This window comes from Maylandia zebra, linkage group LG12 (assembly GCF_041146795.1).
Source record: "Maylandia zebra isolate NMK-2024a linkage group LG12, Mzebra_GT3a, whole genome shotgun sequence".
In the NCBI taxonomy this organism is placed as follows: domain Eukaryota; kingdom Metazoa; phylum Chordata; class Actinopteri; order Cichliformes; family Cichlidae; genus Maylandia; species Maylandia zebra.
In genome coordinates, this window is record NC_135178.1 from 36,989,843 (window position 1) to 37,010,656 (window position 20,814).

Consider the following 20,814-nt stretch of genomic DNA (forward strand, 5'->3'; position numbering starts at 1 on the left):
TTGTGTGTGTGATCTGAAAACACACACGTACACAAATAAGACTGTTTTGATATGTTGGTGAGTTTGTATGGAAGGAGCTTTTGTGCATTTTGTATTTAGATGTTTGTGAAAAAAAGAAGGTTCTAAGAAATGTGTCTTTGCAGGAGTGAAAAACTAATGTGCAAAGCATAATCAGCTTCATTGTGGTTTCCCGGTCAAAGGAGACCTTCTTTTCCTCAAGAACGATAAAATTTGAATGCTTTCTTTGTTATTAGAGAACTGTTTGAACATCCACTCGAGTAGCCTGGATCCTGTCTGCTACAGTATTTGTCATCTTAATGCTTTCATGATATTTGCTGAATAGTACATTTCTCCAAGAATGAAGGACCTCTAATAAACATATTCTTCCAAGTAACATAACCTCTTAAAGGTGGGAAGCTCGGTAATCTGAGGACAAAGAGCATTTCATAACATTGATTAATACTGAAGCAATCAAGCTGGCTCACTATTGTATACACAAATACTTTTTTAAAGGCTCCGTTTGTGTTTATCATAGCTTTACTGTTTGCTTTATCTATGACAAACTAATTATGGCTTTTAATCATTTTTACACAAAAAGAAACTGAAGCTACATCCAGTGAGCTGTTTTCATCATCACGTTGGGCTTTTAGTATCAGCCTCAAGGCTTCAGCAGCGGTGGGAAAAGTCAGAATTAAAATATAAAAAAAAAAGATAGATACTATATTTATTCATATAAATGACTCTGTCTGGTCACTTCTAATTAAACGGGTGAAAAATAAACCAAAAATCAAGCACAGTATCAATCAATGATGACACTTCAACAAATACAATTTCTTGGAAAATGAAATTTATATATAAAAACAATCTCCATGACACACACAGAAGGCTAACGAGGATTCTCATACATGAAATTAGATACAATACTTTTCAAAATGATCCTTTACAAGTTGTAAATATTAAAATGGCCAGAAAGCCCATCCTCTGTCAGTCGGTTGGTTGGTTCGAGGGTCAGCTCCTCATAGATTTGTCTCTTCTGTCCTCCCTCTTGCTTTCTTGTCTTCTCCATCACTATGCTGCAGCTCTAATTTGAACATATCAGTATTTTTTGTTATTAAATTCTATAATTCCCTGCTTTTTCCTGCTTACAGCCCCTGACCGAGCCCCAACACACATTCACAATTAGCCGAATTCTTATCATTTATCTCTCCTATTTTGGCTTCCTTAGTTTTATTAGAAATCCCACCCTCCTGCTCCCATGAGCAATCTGACCCCCAATACAACCTCCTCACCTTAATCTTTCTGCTGCGTTTATAAACTGCCCGATAAAGTGTTCTTCTCTGTGTTCTGCGTCTGGTTTTTGGTCGGTAATGTTCCTGTTTCTGCTCCAAAGAACCTCTCCTGGTCTCTGAATGTATTATCTGCATTGACTGAGTGGATATGTTATCAGTCTGTGTGTGCTGTAAATCCACTGGCTTCAGTTTTAAACACAGCATTAACAGTGTGCAGAGCAGAGACGGTTTAGCTTGTATCTGACCCGTTTATTCTAAATAAAAACTAAACTCCGTCTGGACTCATGGTGTGAAACTAAGCACAGCACTTGATCTTAGATGTAAAGCATAAAATAAATATTTTATGGCTTAAGCAACAATAAATAATCTGTTACATGACGTATCAAGCAGCAGTAATACTCGCTGTACCACTCAGGGTACTCTTTGTAATGGCTTGCCTTCTCCTTCCTGGAACTACAATTTCATCTTTATTGTAAACCCATCACGGGTTTCAGCTTCGAGCTCTAATAAATAATATTCTACAGCTCGAATCTACACTCACATTAGGAAAAGTATGTAAAGATGCTACATAATGGATCACGTCAGCTCTGTTGAAGTGTCAGTGTTCAGATGAGGGGAAATCTTTTTAATCCACCTGTAAGACAAACACAGAAAGCAACCCGACAATCTTACACTGCTGTAGAGCACAACAGCTGCCCCCCCGACCATCCAATAAACTATTAACCCTTTACATCATAAACCTTTTTTTTTTTTTACAGCATCATGGCCAAATGTATGTGGACACCCAAACCCAATGCCCCTAACAACAGCCTCTGCTCTTCTAGTTTTGTAGTTGTGTCCATCAAACTGGATGGACATTTGCACACACGAGATCCATCGCCAACACAGCTCCTCTGCACAGCGCTGGCAGTAGCTTTACTATTCGTCTGCAAAATGCTACTAAATGGGTAAAACGAGTAATTCTCAGCATTTAAAGAAGATCTGTTGGGCTGATGTCCAAATGCAGTTTAAGTCTTGAGCTCTAGAGTTGCTGTGCAAGGTTCACAGATCAAATTAACTAATATTTCATTAAGATAAAGGTAAATAAACTGTTTTAGCTCCCTTTAAGTAAAAAAAAAGTGTTTAAGAGCTTTTGGCTCACAGGGTTTTAGGAAACTTGAGCCACATTAAAGACAAAATAAGGACAAGTTCTTAATGAAAAACCTAAAAATGAGAAAAGAAACACAAAGTAAAAAAAGAAAAGAAAGTCCATCCTTGTTTCAGTTTCAGCTGATCTTTGATTTTTGACCAACTAACATGATAAGAAAGAAACTTTCATTTCAGCATCTGCATTTTCTTTCTGAGTTAAAAATATCGTAATCATGTCATTTGATTCCCCTTAGTGGGATTGGGTTAAAAATGCAGTGCAGACTGTTTCCATGGTTAAAATGGCCAAAAACCCCTTTAAAAACTGCCCGGTGACAAAAAGAGGCATCGAGTCTGTCCACATACTTTTGGCCGTAGTTCTTAATTCTGAATCGCTAACACGGATAAGGTCACAGGCGAGGTGACGTGTGCGTGATTATACAGTATGATCCACCTTACAGTATTCTGTTACAATGACACCGTAAAAGAATAGATAATCTGGGAAAAATAGTCTATGGGATATGTGAAAACTGCAGATCTGCACTCGGAATTCAAGATCAGAAGGAATAAAAAAAGCTAAAACTTTTCACTTGCTATTCTAATGAAGGGCACAGATGGTAAACTACAGAGAAATGCTGCCGCCGTGATCTGGATGAAGCCACTTAGTCCCTTTTCCGTGTCTGACCCCGGAGTCTTTGGGAGTTACCGGCTGGCTGGCTGACACGTGCGCTTCCAAACATCACTGCGTAGCCCTTCACCATTCTCAATGGTCTGCCCATATTTGGTCTTTAAAAGTCAGTATTCATGTGTAAAAAAATATAAAATCAACTCACAGACAACAAAGTCCAGCTGGAAGTCGGAATAATTCCAGTTTAAATGTTTTAACATTTGCTTTTTGGTATGGAATGGAGAAAAGAAAAGGGGACGTGTAGTGCCTGGGAATCAGAGATGTTTGGAGTACAGCTGCTGTTACCTGATTGTGCTTTTCACAGAGGATTCATGATATAAACACTCGCTAGGAATCTCAACTGGCCTGAGTGGAGGCTCAATGGCATCAACCAGGATGGATGATGAGGATGAAGGTTGAGGAAAGATGCCTGGAGAGCAGTCTGATGAAAAGGGGAACATCTGAGAGACTGGGTGAGTATTGCACATCAAGTATAGCCGTCTTTTGCGACTGCTTCAGTTGATGTTTCAGGACGTTTTCAGGGCAGCTGTGCAGAAAGGATTGAAACGCTGAGGAGACAGGGCCGTCAAACCCTCGACCTTGAACCCTCTGCATGCAGGAACTGCACTAAAGCAGCTTCTCGTATAACTTCAAAAGACGATTGCACGTACCTGCCGCACAACCAAAATCCCCAAAGTCCAGAACCCGAAAAATGAGAACAGGAGGAAAAAATAGAGGAGAAACTTTGAGCCAGCCTCTCTTTGTTTGGGCTCCAACAGCAGCTGATGGTGATCCTGGAGGAGTCTGCTGCTAGCCCAGCTGTATCTGTCCAGAGTACGTCGTCAGGAGGAGCATGATGGAGAAGCCCGTCAGCAGGCCGGCGTTCTGGATGCCAAAGGTGAGGAGGAAGCTGCTGCCGCCTGCATCCTCTTCCTCACGACTCACCTCGTTCATCTCTGGAAACTGTGACACATAAAACAGAGTGTCACTTCGTAAGTATCTAACGAGTAAACAAGAACAGCTCGACCTTATTCAGCTCAGTCACACCAACTACTACTCATTATCTTACCCCTCATTCAAATTGTTCAAAGTCCAACACATAAAATATTTACAAGGACTCTCCCCTTTCCTAACCAGCTGTTCAAACCTTCTGTTTGTAATAAACAGCCAATCAGAAGAAAGCTGGCTTAGAGTGGGAGGAGCAAAAACAGCTTGTTTCAGAGAGAGGGTAAGCTTGGAGGCAATCAAGGCTAAGATGAGAAAGAATCATTCAGGATTATTTTTCTCATTTATGGTCCAAGAATAAAAAATGTGAATCTGAAAATGAGCAGCAGAGCTCCGCCTCAGGTCAGCTGTCAGCTTAATCGCACATGTTTCAATATAAATATATTAACACAACCTAACGTGAAGGATGTAACAAAAACTGCAAAAGCAAACTGACTAGCAATCAGTGTACAGACTGTATAGTACAAATCATTTATTTCATTAGGCACCTTTTAAGTTTATTACATAGAAACAAAATGCACAGCTTTTAAACTTTCTTTGAAATATGACTCTTGGACATCCTGTACAGTGTCTGACAGTGAGAATTTAAAAAAGACTTTTACCGCTACAAATAAATTCTGTACTTCTGATTGGATTTTTACTTGTTTATTATTTTTATTTCTCAGCATAACCAACTAAACAGCAACACGAGAACATATTTCAAAAGCCCACTACCTCAAGAGACCCATCTGTGTTGATTTAATCTCATAGTTCACAAATCACTGACCATGTCTGCCAGAGCGATGTAGAGGAACATTCCTCCTGCCAGGGCGAAGATCCAGTTGGGAGAGAAGCTGTTACCGGCCAGGATGCCAAAGCCCATGCCCAGGTAGCAGCAGCAGGCCGACAGGAAGTTAAAGAAGAGAGCCTGCTGTATGCTCATGCCGGCGTTCAGCAGGATCACAAAGTCTCCTGGTAGCAGGAAAACATGCAACAGAGTCAGAACAGCTGACGTTTCAAGTAGTTTGTTTTGTGACAGCAAACAAAACATATCCATTAAATTCATTAAGAAATGTTCTCAGGAGATCTTATACTAAAGGGCCAAAAGGAAAGTAGCTGGGGTTAAGCTTGCAGCCTGATTATCTCGGCATTAGGGACACCCGCCCGCTCAGAGTCCGCCCTGACTCACCCAGCTCATGGGGGAACTCCTCGCACAGGATCGCCACCGAGGTGCTGATGCCCTGGAAAACAGAGGCGGTGAACGAGGCCCCGATGGCCAAGCCGTCAATAAAGTTGTGCAGGCCGTCGCTCAGTGTGATCATCCAGGCCAGCGTGCCGATATCAGAGTAGGTCGTCCCCTTCAGCCAATAGCAGCCGCCACCACTGGTGCCTGACCGGCCACCGCTGTCTGGACTCTGAGAGTCCTGGAAGGAGCGGAGGGAGAGAAACCGGTGGTTCCCACTTTGTAAGTTAAATTTCTTTAGATCTGATTATTTCAACAAGAGTGATTTTGTTGTTTTTAGGTGTGAACCTCCAGTCATAAACTGACACTGTCCACATATACAAAAGTTAATTCCCATTTTCATTTTCTGCGTTCCTCTTCTTTTAAAAGTCCAGCAGACAAGCTGCTCTTTAAGCTGTTACATCCATACCTGTGGAGTCTGTGCAGGGCTGAGCATGAGCTCGCCCTCCCCTGCGTCCACTTTGCCCAGAGCCAGGCTGCTGGCTTCTCCGTTCTGCTGCAGCTTCTCCTTCTCCCCCTCCTCCAAATCCCTGTCAGGGGTTGAGTAATGATCTGCACCGGGGTAGTGGCTGTGGCCGTGGCTCTGAGAGACAGGCGGGGAAAAATCTCAGCACATTCTGATTATTGTGAGCAGCATCTTCCTGACAGGTGAAATAACCTCAACATCTGGTTAAGAGGAGGTGCAGATAAGAGATCTGACTTAAAAGTTGAAGATGTTCCTTTTTGCTTTTGTCGTATTTGCTGGGACTGAACAGCTGAAAAGGCCGACCACGTGATTTTAACCATTTTCTCCTTCAGTGACTCAGTGAGGTCGAGTTCTGTGAACTGTCTGCAAAGCCAACGAGGAATGAAATCTGCTCAAAAGCGTGCAACAAAGTCGCGAGTAAACCACAACACAAAGTCACCGTTTCACTCAAGGACACGACACCAGATCCGGAGCTCCTTTAGCTCGTAAAATTGTTAGCAGTTAACTAGGTTGGACTGAAAAAGAGCAACCACAAGGTGGAGCAACGGTCCCACAATCACACCCCACAGTTTCTTTTATTGGCTTGTCATTTAAAATTTTAGATTTAAAATCGAGGAAAATCTACAAAACGAGTGCTGAATCTGTGCAAAGTTATTATTTTTAACACTGAAACCGTTAAAGTATCCACTCTGAGGCTTTTCGGGTTTAAGGAATTTAATTTTCTAAGAGCCGATGACAGGACACCCTGCTGTATCTTTTTATAATGGAGAACTTTGAAATACAAACACATGCTACACACCACCTATCAAATTGCACCACAGCACTGGCTGCAATATTCAGTGTCTACAGCTTATATAGGTATGCATATATAGAAAACAAGCTTTGCGTATTTGAGTTTATGGTGTTAATCTTTCAAATATTTTACTGTTTTCACAAAACAATGTGTAAAAGAAGAAGAGGGTGAAAGCGGTCGCAGGCAGCTCAACATATTTAATAACTGATATTTAATTAGCAGCGACATCTGAGTGACTGAAGCTGTTAATTTATAGAATTTCACCTGATAAACTGCCGAATAAAACTTTTCTGCCGCAGTTGTTCCCACTTCCGAGGTGCACAGGGAGGAGAGGATGAAGATCCAGGTGGTGTGAACTACGACCTCTCCGTGAGCTTCTACAGCGATTCAAATATTTTATTTACCTTTTCGGAGAACCTTTTATCAGGCATCTTCTAACACATGAGCGCATCTAAGGTAATAAATGATTTCATTTATTTTTTAAAATGTCTTTTTAAGTGGATCTTCCTGAGCAGTTGCACTTCTCCCGTTTACAGACCACATATTTCACCATCAAGGTTTTCTATTGGTCGCTCCCCTTCGTCGGGACCAATGACTGGGAATATATCACGTGACCAAATGTCCATGACGCGCCATGTTGTGCCTCATTGGCTGTTACGTGTGTGGAGTTAAATGATTGGCTCTTTTTCTTTCCTTTTTTTAAACGTCTCTATCGATCTCATGCCCCGATGAAGGCAAAAACACGAATGTCTGTCAGCAAAATCCTCTTTTGAGTGATTAAATTATTCTTCAAAGTCACGGAAAACAAGAATGTTCAGGTCATCTCGCCTTCCTATTATGTCTAAAAGTCACGAGAACATTTTCAGGTGTCTCATTTTTCACTTTAGTACAGTATGTACAACAAAGACTACAGTGCATAATGTACACTGTATTAGCAGCACCTCTGGCTTCAACTCCAGCTAGTGACTTTGCAAACCTCTGTGTCAGTCAACAGATGGGATCAAACACGCGGTTTGTAAACTGCCTGCAGCGTTGAATCATCACTTTCCCAGTTCTTTCTCTCAGTTACTGAGACGACAACACCCTGTCCAACTAGTGTAACCTGCTGCTGCTGCTGACAATAAATATTTCATTGTGTGGCGTGATCACAGCAAAGACGAATCAGAAACATTAGATGCTAGCCTGAGAAACACATGAAGGAGTAACCAGGGATAAACTATTCCCCACTCAGCAGAAACATGACGAGAAGACACTTCAAGCCTTGCCAGGTGTCTGAACAGTTTTAAAATAGTGAACAGAGCACAGCTCAGGCTTTTGCAACACACCGTGAACCACATTTGAAAATAATTACTCTTTCTCAACATTTGCACGTACTTTCTGTAATCTTGGTGACTGGTTTGAACGACAGCGACTATCTAACAATAAAATAAAATAAAACACAATGAAGTCAATTTGTATCACTCTTGGTATACACTCACCCCGTTTTTTTGCTTTAGGAGCACTCTGAGAACTTTTTCAGTGAAGAAGAAGAGGTAAAAGCCTCCGAACACCACGGCGGACTTGGACACGTAGAAATCGACCATTGGGTCAAATCCAAAGGCCTAGCATGCAGAAGAAGATGATGTTAACACGTGCAGCAATGTGTTGCAATAAAGAATGCTTTCATGAAGGGCAGTGGTTCAGGATCAGAGGGCCCCGATCCAGGATCAGAGGGCCCCGATCCAGGATCAGAGGGCCCCGATCCAGGATCAGAGGGCCCCGATCAGGATCTGAGGCCCTGAATCACTGTCCTTTGTGTTTCTTGCAAAAATCGTATTAATTTAGTTGAATTTAAGTGAGGACTGACTCACAGCTGATTGATGTCTGCAAGACAATTTAGACTATTAATGTCATTTCCAATCAAAAAACCTTGATTTTCCTTAATGCTTGTGCTGTCTATGGTGACTATAAACTTTAAAGCAGATTATTCTGTTGTTCAGTGGTACATACAATAAAAACTCATCCTACTCACTGTGAAACTGTGATTTATCTCACATTAAGTGAAAGGAGAAAAAAAATAACTAGTGCACATAAATACATGTGCACAAGGATTTGAACAATGACAGTTTATCATTTTGTCCTTGCACATCACCACAGTGGATTTTAAAGTCATCAAAATGTGATTTAAATGCAGAGTTTCAGCTTTAATTCAAGCATTAACTGTTTAGGAATTACAGTTATTTTTATATGTAGCCGCTTAAAACTACAACATTTTAAATGTAAGGACTAGAAACTGAAAACTGCCTTACTGGGTTGAGATCAGGTGACTGACTCGTCCACTGAAGAATATCTAATATATAGATTATTTTTTGGAGACTTTTGGAGAAACCTTTTAGTAATATGAGCAGAGAGTACAGCCCAGCACACGGTACAGAACTGAGAAAAAACTCTAGTGACCCAGTTCCACTGGCAGCCATACATGCCCGTGCTTGTTGGGCATGTATGGCTCCACCATGCTTGACATAATTTGCTACACTTCTCCAAACTTTTCTCTTCCCATTCCGGCTACATCGGTCCAAAGAATTTCATTCCAGAGCTCTTCGGATTCTTTCAGATATTTTCTGGCAAAGTGTAATCTGGCCCTCCTGCTCGTGAGTGTAACCAGAGGTTTGCACCTTGCTGGAAGCCTTTTGTATTTACGTTGATGAAGGAGTCTCTTGTATGCAGTTATGTAGTTGTTTTTGTAAACCATGGAAATAATTCTGTGATCATCTGCTTCTCTTGTCTTCTGTGGTATTTCAGGCCTTTTGCTGTTGCTGAGCTGGTGAGTCCATCCTTACTTTTTAAGAATACAGCAGAGTGTTGATCTGACACTCCTAAATGTCTAAACAGTTATTTGTTAAACCCCTTAAATTAAACCTGAACCAGCCCTGCTAAAAATGCACTGCAGCAAACTGAGCCTCAGCAGCACCAACACTACCTCTGGGATGAGCTGAAACAGGGCGTTGGAGTAGAGAGTGCCAATGGCCAGGGCTATGAAGTAGAGCAGCAGTCGCTTGTAAAAGGTTTTCTTCATGAAGGGCACGACGCACGCCCCGACCAGCGAGCACAGAGAGATCAGTGTCACGCATAGGATCCCATAGCCCCAAACTGATTAACAGAGGAGAAAGAAGGGGGAAGAAGAGAGAGAGAGAAAGAGGTAATCAGTTTGGAAATAATCTTGTCGGATTAATGACCAGTGTGTTAACCAACGTCATGAGTTTTAAAAAAAGGGGGGAAGACCAAGCAGTTAACTCCCTGGAAAGGAACAATTAAATGAAATCATCCTGAGAAAAAAGAGACATGAAAGGATTTTCAGGAACAGCGAGCCGATAATCCGCTGAAAACAGCTGAAGTGAGACCACCTTTTACTTGTATTTGAAGATAATCACCAGTTCCTCATTTCCACTGATAAAAAGAAGATGTCATTATAGTTTACTCCAATCTCAAGCATTCACACACACACTCTCGTTTTCATATCTTAGTGAGGACATCTAATTGACATGCTTTCCCTAGCTGCTTACCCCAACCCTAACCATCAAAAACAAATTCCTAACCCTCAGCCTAAACCCGAACCATAACCTAACCGTAACCCTGACACTAAAACCACATTTTGAGCCTCAAACCTGCCTTCAAACTTGTGGGTTTTTGTCCCCACGAGTACAGCGGCATGCCAATTTTCTGTCCTCACAAAGATGTGGCCCACACACGGTTGTTATGATCTACTCAGGTGTGTCTGTACCACTGTCATAGCCTCAGGCTAAACACTGCAGAGACAAAAGGGGGCAAACGAACTTTAAATAGCCCACTCGTAGCAGAAGGAGCAATGCTAACAAGGGGTCACATTTCAGTTTGAAGGACACTTTAAGGGTGCAGTGCTCCATTTCCCAGGGCTCTGTTACACACAGTGAAACACATGACCCCCCCAAACAGTGACTAAAACCATGTTTCAGGTCTGTACAGCTTTTCTAGCATCAGAACAGAAATTCTCTCCTCAGTTAAACAACATAGGTGGCTTAGATCTCAGTACCAGGAGAGCTACAGACACAGGTACACACACACACACACACACACACACACACACACACACACACACACCAGATCAGAGCAAATTCCACAGGGCCCGAGAAAGCCACAGAAAGGAAACAAAGTCAGAAACAGGAAAGAGTTATGAACACAGGAGAGACAATGGCGAGCTCGGCCAAAGTGCCGCAATTTTGTAAATGACGGCAGGTCAGACCGTTTCCAAGTTTCCTACCAAACCCCCTCACAATCAGCTGTTTTTTGGTATTTTTAATGAAGCCATGAAAAGCATTAATTACAGTACTATAAGCATTTGCTGAATTACACCAGCTCATTATGAGAGGGTCGGGTGGAAAGCACTGACTGATTTTTGATGGCAATGCCATGAACGAAGCAGAGCGTAATCTTTGTATGAGTGCATGAAAGTCAAAGGTCTGCATGTATGCATGTCCCGATGTCAAACCTCTGGCAGCAGCTGCAGGATGGCAGTGGAGAACAGCGTGCCAATGGCAAGCGCGATGAAATAGGTGAGTGCGTATTTCCCAAAGCGCGACTTCATCAGGGGCACGATGAAAACTCCGGTCAGGGCGGAGACATTGATGATTGTCACACTTAAGAAAGAAAAACCCCAAACTGGAGTTGGAGTAACAGGAAGGTACAACGTTAAAACAAAGCGCTGTGAATAACGTGCAGTCATCCATCTAGAAATCCAGCTCAAGCTGTGGATAAAAGATAACGTCAGCCAGATTCAATCGTACAGGTCAAGCATTAAAAACAACAACAAAAACATCATGTGGGCTCCGGGTGTTGGATGTGAGAAAACTGTTGTGTGAGTGTCTTATGTCTGCAAGATCAGCAGCTACTTTGACGTTCATGCCAACGGCAGTAGATTTTCCATCACTGCAGAGGTGAAAAAGTAAATTCTCATTATTCCAACAAATGCATACGATAGCATCAGCCTATTTGATGTCAGTTCAAATCTGGTATCAAACAGTCATATGAAAGAAATAAACACCATCTTTCAGTTTTAAGGTTTAAGTATACATATAATTTAAAAAAAAAAATCTGATCCTTAGAAGGTCTTCCAGTCATTTAAATACAGCCTCAAATGAACAACAGCGCACGACATATTACACTGTGTCGTTATTTCTTTAACAGTTTTTTAAAACCCCTTCCTGCTTCCTGCAGCCAGGTGCTGCTATTCAAAGGCACACGATTACTTGTTCATCAGCCAGTTTAACCAGCTCGATACAACCAGACATTTTGGCAGTTTGCTGGTTTGGAGCGTTCAGGTGGGCGTTAAAAAACACCATCAGCGATCTTAAAGAACAACGCGTGCAAACATCAATGAGATGAAGCAACGTTGTAAAGAAAAGTGGCCAAAAGTCCTGTGAGAGAGTGATGAAACCATTACTTCCAGGTATTGCTGTTTAAAGGTGCTCCTCCAAGCTACTGAATCACTGGGTGCATTTAGATTTTCCACTCGCTGCTTTTGGATTTGACTTTGTTTTGTCAGATAAAAATATCGTTAGCTTCATAGCATAATTGCCTAAGTCATTTGACTAAGTCAATGACTTAGGCACTTATGCTATGAAGCTAACGATATGACAGTATAATATGTCGCGTGTTATTGATTGACATTGACCTGATACGTAAAACCAAGAGAGCTAAAAGCAGATGCATTTTATTTTTCATATGACTGTATGCAGCTGCAGCTTATTGATTTTTAAGTACTCAATTAAACTGTTCTTATATTTTCATGGGGTTAAAATCAATGCTCAAACTTGTGTTGACAGATTTTCTGATCAGGAGAAAAACAGGCTGCACAGACAGTTGAATCAGCTAGAAGCATGCACCACATAAATCCTGCAGTTTAATCCACTTTCTGTTCCCTTCTTTAGTTTTAGTAATTATATTGTGATACGCTGCAGCTTTACTCCACCTGGACTCTAGAAAGCAGTCAAATAAAACAATTTAAGTACATGAAGTAGTTGAAGTGCTCACACACAATGCTACAGTTAAATATATCCAGCAACACCTGTAAAAAGAATAAAAGGAAGTAGCCATTGGTTAGATTTTCCATATCCTACAAAACAAATTTTTGGATGCTGTGAGACAACTTCTCAACTTCTTGCTGAGGAAAAAACAAGTAAACAGATGAGCAACAATGGTGATGAAGGGAGATGAGTACAGCTGAGGAAAAGAGATATTTAATAATGTTAAAAAAAATGCATAAAGGGGAGAAAAACATGAGATTGTATCAGATCAGAAATGGTAAAAAATGGAAGTCAGCATCCCGTCATGTTACTAAACTGGATACAAAAGAAAGGATAATCAGGTCATATTTCAAAAAGTATTTCCTCAAAGAAAATCTGCTGCATGCAGATCAGAAGCTGTGACAGTAGTTTCCCAATAGCAGCATCCAGCTCAGCTATGAACCATGGGAACTTTATCCTAAACATTTTAATGACATCAGAAACTCAAACAGAATTTTAGAGAATACAGAGCCAGATGTCTTTGAGCCGTTTAGATGAGTTTGAATCGTTTCCGCTTTCTGATGAAACTATGGTGAAACACTCTGTGGTTTCTGACTCAATAGCAAAACTCTGTTTCCCCACTACTTGGCACCACTGTTTTATATTTCATCATTATTATTTAGTGTTTCCAGTAGCTAATGGACCTACAGTAGCTCTGGTACAGAAAAACAAGAAACACCAACATTCCCATCACTGACTTGATATTGGTTCTTATGTTCAATGGTAACGTTATTGTCTCCAATGGGAAATTGATTTGCTGACTTTGCATCCCTGCTAAGTTTTGCGTCTTTTGGTCTCACACACCCGACACTTTATTAGGTACATCTTCTAGTGCTGGGTTGGGTCCCATTTTCCCTTCAGCATTGCCCTTAACGCTTCATGCCACAGATTCACAGGATGCTGAAAACATTTCTCTGAGATTTTGGTTCATAACGACATGATAATATCACACAGTGATGTCAATCTCCCAAAGGTGCGGAGGTCAGGTGACTGTGGAGGCCATCTGAGCACAGTGAACGGTCATGTTCAAGAAACCAGTCTGAGAGGATCTGATGTTGTGAACCGGAAAACTGTCCTCTTGGAATCTTTTATTAAAAGGGTTGGATGAGGTCAGCGACAATACTCGGGTTGGCTGTGCTCCAATGCTCCTTTGGTACTAAGGAGAACAAAGTGAGAAAATATACCCCAAACAACTAGTTTTGATGATACCTGTGAACTGTAGCCTCAGTTTCCTGGACTGAGCTGACAGGAACAACACCTGATGTTGTCTTCTGCTGCTGTAGTGCATCCGCTTCAAGGATCAACATGTTGTGCGTTTATAGATGCTTTTCTGCATACCTTGGTTGCAACCAGTGGTTATTTGAGTTACTGTTGACTTACTTTCAGCTCTAAGCTGTGTGGCCACTCTCTGATTTCTGGTATCAACAAAACATTTCTTCCCAGAGACGTGCCACTCACTTCATATTTTCTCTTTTTTGGATATTTTTCCTATCAGTCACCTAAATCACCTTTCCTACTCTGATGGTTGGTTCTAACGAGTTGAGATGGAGTACACACCAAAGTGGCTGGTGAGTAACCTGCAAATTCCATGTTTGCAAACTGTCTCCATTACTGCTGTCTAGAGTGTTTCTTTCAAAAGAGGCTCAAGACTTCTGGAAAAATCATCAATCTATTGAGAAATGTTCACGGTGTACAAGAGCCGTGCAGACGAGTCAAAAACCATTTAAACACAGCTGCTGGACACGCGGTTAAGAACATAAGCAGCAGAATAAAGAGAATGTCATCAAACATCATTAAAACAAGTATCTGGTTAAAAAAGGATCATTATTTTATGTCTATTAGCAGCATATCAGTGCTAATGTGAGTCCTTGGGTAAAGCTGGATTATTCACATGATGAGAAAAGAAAAGGTTATTAAATTTCCTCTCTGATACCCGTAAACCTCCAGCTAGGAAAACATCTCTCAAGCCAAAATAAGCTGCCTAAAGAGGAAAGTGTGAAGTGAGCTGAAGCCATGAGGGCCTGATAAGGGAAAACAAATTTGTCAGTGGAGAGTGAGAAATGGAGCCACAGCTCTGGGGCCATTTCTTCTTCACCTGTCAAGGATGAAATAAATAAGGACACCGGCTACAGCACAAGATTCAAGCCCAAAGTCTTTGCCTGCATAAAGAAAGCTGTCGTTTTTCTTTTAGCTGAAGCTCAACAAATGTTTTGGACTTTTCTGAACCGATGATCCTGAGGCCTTGAGCACAAAACATCACATGACTTAACCAAAACCTCCAAGTCTGTGATTAGCTTGCTTTTTATACCAGCCACACACTCCAGAGCCAATTTAGTTTTACTTCATGAAGACTCAAAGGTTTTTCTTTTTCTCTTTAAACAGCAGCCTGCACTGAATTCAGCATTTCCTAGAATTTCTGACAGGATGTGCACGTCAAAGCTTTCCAGCCTGGACTGTCTTTACCTGGATGAGATCTGTGCTGCATACTGAAAACGCTGAGAGAAGCTGGACTGTGGACTCTGACAAATGTGCTGGTTTTTACAGAAAACTGAGAAATGCAATCTGAGCTCTTGGCTAACTGTGCGTGCTTATTTTGGCTTTCACCTCCTTCGGGGACACCATAAAATCACCAGGCAACAAAACACACAAATTTCGAGCTGAGATTTGCAAGGTGTGTGATAATACTTGAACTGACAACAGACATGAACAATGAGGCACAGAAAACCTTGAAAGAAATACAGCGATTGCAGAGGAAGTTAAAAAGAAAATATTTGGAGAAGAAACACTTTCTGGATTTATGCTGTTTTTGTCTGAGATGCTGCTTGGATGAATCCAAATGTGTCTCTTCTAAATAACAATGAAAAACAATGAAAAAGGCTTTAAAAGACATTAAGGAGCAAAAGGTAAACTTTGATCAACACATATGTACAATTTCCACCAGAGGAAATTAAAACATACAAATATGTTAAATATTAGTATTTAGTTGGTGCTCACCTTCAGCGTCTGAGGGCCTGGGGTAGGTGTCGCTGCTTTGCTCCTCCCCTTTATGTGCCCTGCAGCTGCCAGCATCCAGCTGCTGCAGCATGGTGGGGCACAGCTCCTGAAAACCCCGGCCATCCAGCCGCGACTCCTCGCTCATGCTGTAAATGGCCAGTGTGTCTGCAGGCAAGCACTGGAACAGGAAACATCCCCATAAATGACCCACACAAGCGAACATCTCACCGTTGGTGAATTAGCCAGGACATAACCAGGATGCAGTGACAGGTTAGCATGCTTTTCACCTTCATGTGGACTGAAAACACAACACAAATGAGTCTGTCAAGACTCATATTTGGAGTCTAGACTAGACGAAATTAACAGGAAGGCACCATTGCATAACATTGGTGTCACCAATAAAATAAATAAATAAAAAAACAGCATCTGACCAAATAAAAATGATGATTAAATTTTCGACTCTAATGAGTTAATGTTAACAAAGTAACAGTTTAAAATAATCCTTTTCGTTGGGCCTCGTTGTTGCCTCCACCGACTGTGTCATCACAGCACTGTAACATTTATACTGGGCACGCTGAGGCGGGCTGAACCTGCTCAGAGACAGGTGTTGCCACTCAGAATAAACCTTCATGTTCATGCTGGAACAGAAATAGAAGTCAGAGCTCCCTCTTTATAATCGGAGAATCTGAGCTCTTGAACTGATATATCAATGAAACTAATGTGTCTTCAACTGAGCTGCAACGCATGACCGAGGTCATAAACATCAAGGGGTGGAGAAACAAGGAAAGTGCGTCCCAAAGTGACGTCACAACTGCCACTCACGAGGGCGACAGCACCTAAAGTAGGTGTTTTCACTCAGAGCCAGAGCTTTTTAACAACATCTGCTCTCATTGTAATTATGAAAAGGCTGAAGTAGAGAAACAAGTTCAGAACAGAGTGTTTGATGCAATCAGAAGACTGAGCTTTTGGGATTAGTTGCGCATGCGTTGACTCGGGATGCATGTGGCAGATGTCGCTTTAATCCTGACTTAAAAAGATGGATCAGAAAAACAGAGGAAGACAGAATAAACACAGTGAGTGAAAAATTAAAATTAGGTGAATAAAGTGATCGCTCAGATTTTAATGTTATTTATTGTCATGTAATAAATACCAGTTCATTAGATTTATATTTTTACATGTATTTGTTTGCTACACTGTATTTTACAAAGGTGGGAAAGAAAAGTTGGTGCTGAAAATAATAAAAAGCTTTAAGATCTGTGACGTGGTAGAAGGAGCAGATGCCTCAGTATGCTGCAAAGTCAAACTGTGGAACACCCTGAATATTCTTTGTAGCTCGGCCGGTTATTGACAAACGAAACGTTTCAGTGTCACAAACCAACGCCTGACTCACGTGTGACGTCCTAGCCATCATTTATTTTTTTTGGAAAGGTTCATACTTGGCCACCAGTACTCACAGCGAATCTATTCAAAGGCAGATCAACAAGTGAGTGAGTCAATGAGCCACGACACTAAGTATGGGAAATATGCTAAACAGCTCAGCTATCTGGAACCGGTACTGCCTGTTTCTTCCAGCTGGATTTATGAGTCTACTTCAGAGTCCTGCAAAGGTGCACGAATGTTAGTCTTTAACTTCTATTTGTTATATTTATTCCACAACAGAAATAAAATATGAATTTAAAATGGAGAGAATGAAAAGGTTTTGTACCTTGGAGTTGTTGAACTGGGGAGGTGTGGTTGTTGGTGTTTCAGCTGTGCTGTCGCTTTCACTCTGGCCCTGGCTGAGGGCTGCTAACAGAGATCGCAGCTGAGGGACCGTGATGGTGCTGTTGTCCCCATAGCGGGACAGAAAGTCCTGTAGCACCTGAGCAGGTGACTGCGTCTGACTCTCCACCTGACCAGTCACCTGGCAGAGCAGCACAGCTAGAGCCAGCAGGAACGCCAAGTCAAAGTGAAAGAGGCTGGTGGATGTAGCGGCACGGCCATGAGGGCAGCAGATGAGCATGTCTTCTTCAGTGGACGCAGGACGTCGATCTGTGGGGAGGACAGAAGCCACAAAAAAGAAAGTTTGAGTAAATCTTTGAAATCACTGAAGAGAATGTGGCATTACCTCGCTTTTTAGGAAACTACTTGGATTGCATGTTGAGGACCTGAAATACCAGACTATCAATATCTGTTGGACACATCACTGTTTGTGTGCAAGCACGCGTCGCTATTTGCTGGAAATTCACTATACTGTCTAAACAGCATAGTTTCTGTATGCGACTTCCTGATAAGGTGTGTTAACATTGTGATAGTACGTAACAGAACACAGTAGTAGTAGTAATTTTGACGCATACTGACAATTTTCTGATAGAAAACAAGCACGCTAACAGTAATATATGGGTTGATGTTTCTCATGTTTATCTTATTAATCCCGGCCAATCTGAGCGATCGAGGTAGACGGGCCTTCATCGGGGAGGCCACATCCCAGCCTGCCCGGAGTTTGTCAAAAGGCACCTGAAGGACTCTCGGACCATGAGAAACAATTCTTCACTCTGATGAAACAAAGATTGCACTCTTTGGCCTGAATCCAGGCATCATGTCTGGAGGGAACCAGGCACTGCTCATTACCAGGCTAATAGCATTACTAAGGTGAAGCATTGTGGCAACAGGTACTGGGAGACTCGTCAGTAGGGATGGGAATTGAGAACCCAGTAGTCCAATTCCTTGGAATGGTTAGTCTGCCTGGCTATCCATACTCTAGGCACAATCAGCTGATTTCTGCTCGTGTGTCAGAGGAGGAAAATAGTGGCGCAGTCTACACCGTGGACATTACTTTAATTTTTATTGTATTATTCGATCTACAACAATAATATGCTGCTGTGTGGTTTGGATTGCTCACTATGAAAAAGTCCTGACCCTAAGTTTAATGTCCACACTGAAGTCTTCCTGAGCCCAAGATTGATTCTCTTCTGAATTATGACAACTGAAAGATTTTGGGAGCTTGTAACAGAGCTTCATCCAAAGCAGGAGAAACACTGGTACCAAAACACTCTATAATATACAAAATAACTGCTGCTTGAAGCAAAGCTGTGAACTTCTAATTAAACACCAAACACACAAGGTGACACAAAGAGCTTTTGTAGCACGAAGCACAAGCTGAGAACAGGAAACAGTGGAATAAACACAGTCCCCAATTACAGGAAATTATAGCACACAGATTATCACTGACAATCTCAACCAATGTGCCGTCTGTCGACCGGAAATAGGATTTACTGGTCTTTCAACACTTTACTCAATCGGTGTTGGTGGGATTTATCCAACACTGTGTGTTTCGACTATATAAAACCCTTATGATTTCCACTTTTTTAAAAACTCTGACATCACATAGGATCATGTCCACATAGGGTCCACTGTTGTAACAGAGTCTCTATTCATGTCTGTGCACCCTGCAGGTCTACAAGCAAAGCTGGGCTGAATAAACACAGCCATTCATTTTGTTGTAAAGAAGCGCTCACCTTTTCCTACAGAGGTGCGTAATGATAGCCGGTGAGTAAAGAGGCTGTTTCAGTCGGTCTGCCCTGAGGCTCCCAGCCTGCTGAGTAATGCTCACGGGTAACTTGGGAGCTGAGATAGATGTGGGGAGGGAGAAATGTGAGTCTGGAGGGAGCAGCAGGGTCCTCAGGAGTGCAGCGGGCTGTGGAAGAGAGGGAGACAGATAAAATGAAGGTTACAAGTCGCTGGTTAGGAGGAAACAAATAGGGAGAGGTAGACAAAAAGAAATGAGGACTAAAAAGAAACCTGACATGGCAGCTGCCAGCTCAAATCTACCGTGTGTTCTCTTATCCATCGATTCGTCCTCTTCCTGTCTGACACTCGATCCACAAAGTCAAGAACTGAGCCGAACCCTGAATATTTCTTTTCTGCAACTGAAGTGTTTCTTGTTGACACCTATGCAGTTACTTAAAACTGAAGCGTTAAACAGCTCTGAAAAAGATTAATTAAGAAAAAGCAGGCCGACGTGCAAGCAAGTGATCAGGATGATTCACTTTGAAATTTCTCACTTCCAAACATCACTGATGTTTTGGAAAAATGCAGCCTTACCTGAAAAAGTAAAAGTTTTATTTTATCTGGGGAAAGTTGACTAACCAATTTGAGTTCAGGCACCGTCTTTACGTCTCTCTCCAAAGGTCTCTGATCTGAGGAGGCAAAAAGAAGACTCTCCTCTTCTCCCCAGTGAATTACACCCTCTCTCCCACATTTTCCCCTCCACTTGGCCTAATGAGGCCTTATTCTGGAGTTGGTGGAGGAGAGAAATAGAATAAAACTTCAAAAGCATCTTTAGGTACCACTTTTTCAAACTTTCTTCCCTGCAAGTGTCTGTTGCACAATCCTCCTTAAAGTTGCAGGAGCTCTGAACCTTGGCCTCTTTCCTGCTGGCTGCTAATGTTCAGGCACACGGGGAAGCTGAGAGTAAACAATGGTACTAAAATAAATTAGTCAAGCTAAAATTAATACAACAAATACTTGCTCCTTCTAACTTTTTAAAGCTGAGGTTTTCCTGCAGTAGGCAGTGGGAGAGTGTGGTGGACACTATGTTGTGCAATCTGTAGAGTCTATTTGTGAGAAAGGCTTAAAACTGAGCACGCTGATGTGCAAAATAGAAGTGGTGCAACATATTTCATGGGTCAAAACTGGTCTTTGGGAGGTCACATAAGTATGACTGGTCCATATAAGTGAAGTCAGACTGTTTGTGTTAAGTAGTTGACAGAAGCCTAGCAGATATTTGATTTCTTTTTATAATGCCACTGCCTTAGCCAAACATCCTCATATTAACAGGATTTGCTTGGATAAATAAAAAGGTCTTAAGTACCTCTAATCTTAAGAATGAGATGAAGTAACAGCCAGCTGTTTTGAAGCTTCACCTTGTGGTTTAACTGCTGTTAGTGGTCCCTGTGAAAACCAAGGAAAGCTGCCAGAAGTAAACTGATATCTCTCTCATCTTGTGCATTTATTTTTTATAAGAGAGTCAAGGTGTGTCAGCCTATATTAGAGAGTGAAAGCACAAAGGTGAAACGCATTCACGGGCATGTTCGAGACAAATGTTTGTCTAGAAGAAGGGGAGAACATGTTAAAGAGACCAGTACTGAGGGGAAAAGCCAAGACGCATTTTCTACAGGACAGTATATTACAGTTT

General features: G+C 41.7%; 1 protein-coding gene across 4 annotated transcripts in view; it reads right to left on the reverse strand.

Moving 5' to 3' along the window:
* Positions 1-830: 830 nt before the first annotated feature.
* slc39a14 (solute carrier family 39 member 14) overlaps positions 831-20,814 on the reverse strand; it is a 29,833-nt gene continuing 9,849 nt past the window's right edge. For 2 of the 4 annotated variants that reach the window (XM_004555651.3, XM_076891201.1), the window contains exons 2-10: positions 19,136-19,314; positions 17,344-17,669; positions 15,639-15,816; positions 9,527-9,696; positions 8,046-8,168; positions 5,718-5,891; positions 5,255-5,489; positions 4,853-5,037; positions 831-4,044 (exon numbers count right to left, since the gene is read on the reverse strand). In XM_004555651.3, the coding sequence (XP_004555708.2) occupies positions 3,892-4,044; positions 4,853-5,037; positions 5,255-5,489; positions 5,718-5,891; positions 8,046-8,168; positions 9,527-9,696; positions 15,639-15,816; positions 17,344-17,640 (1,515 nt within the window). In that variant the 5' untranslated portion in view covers positions 17,641-17,669; positions 19,136-19,314 and the 3' untranslated portion in view covers positions 831-3,891. The other 2 variants (XM_076891202.1, XM_076891203.1) reach the window with 2 other exon arrangements.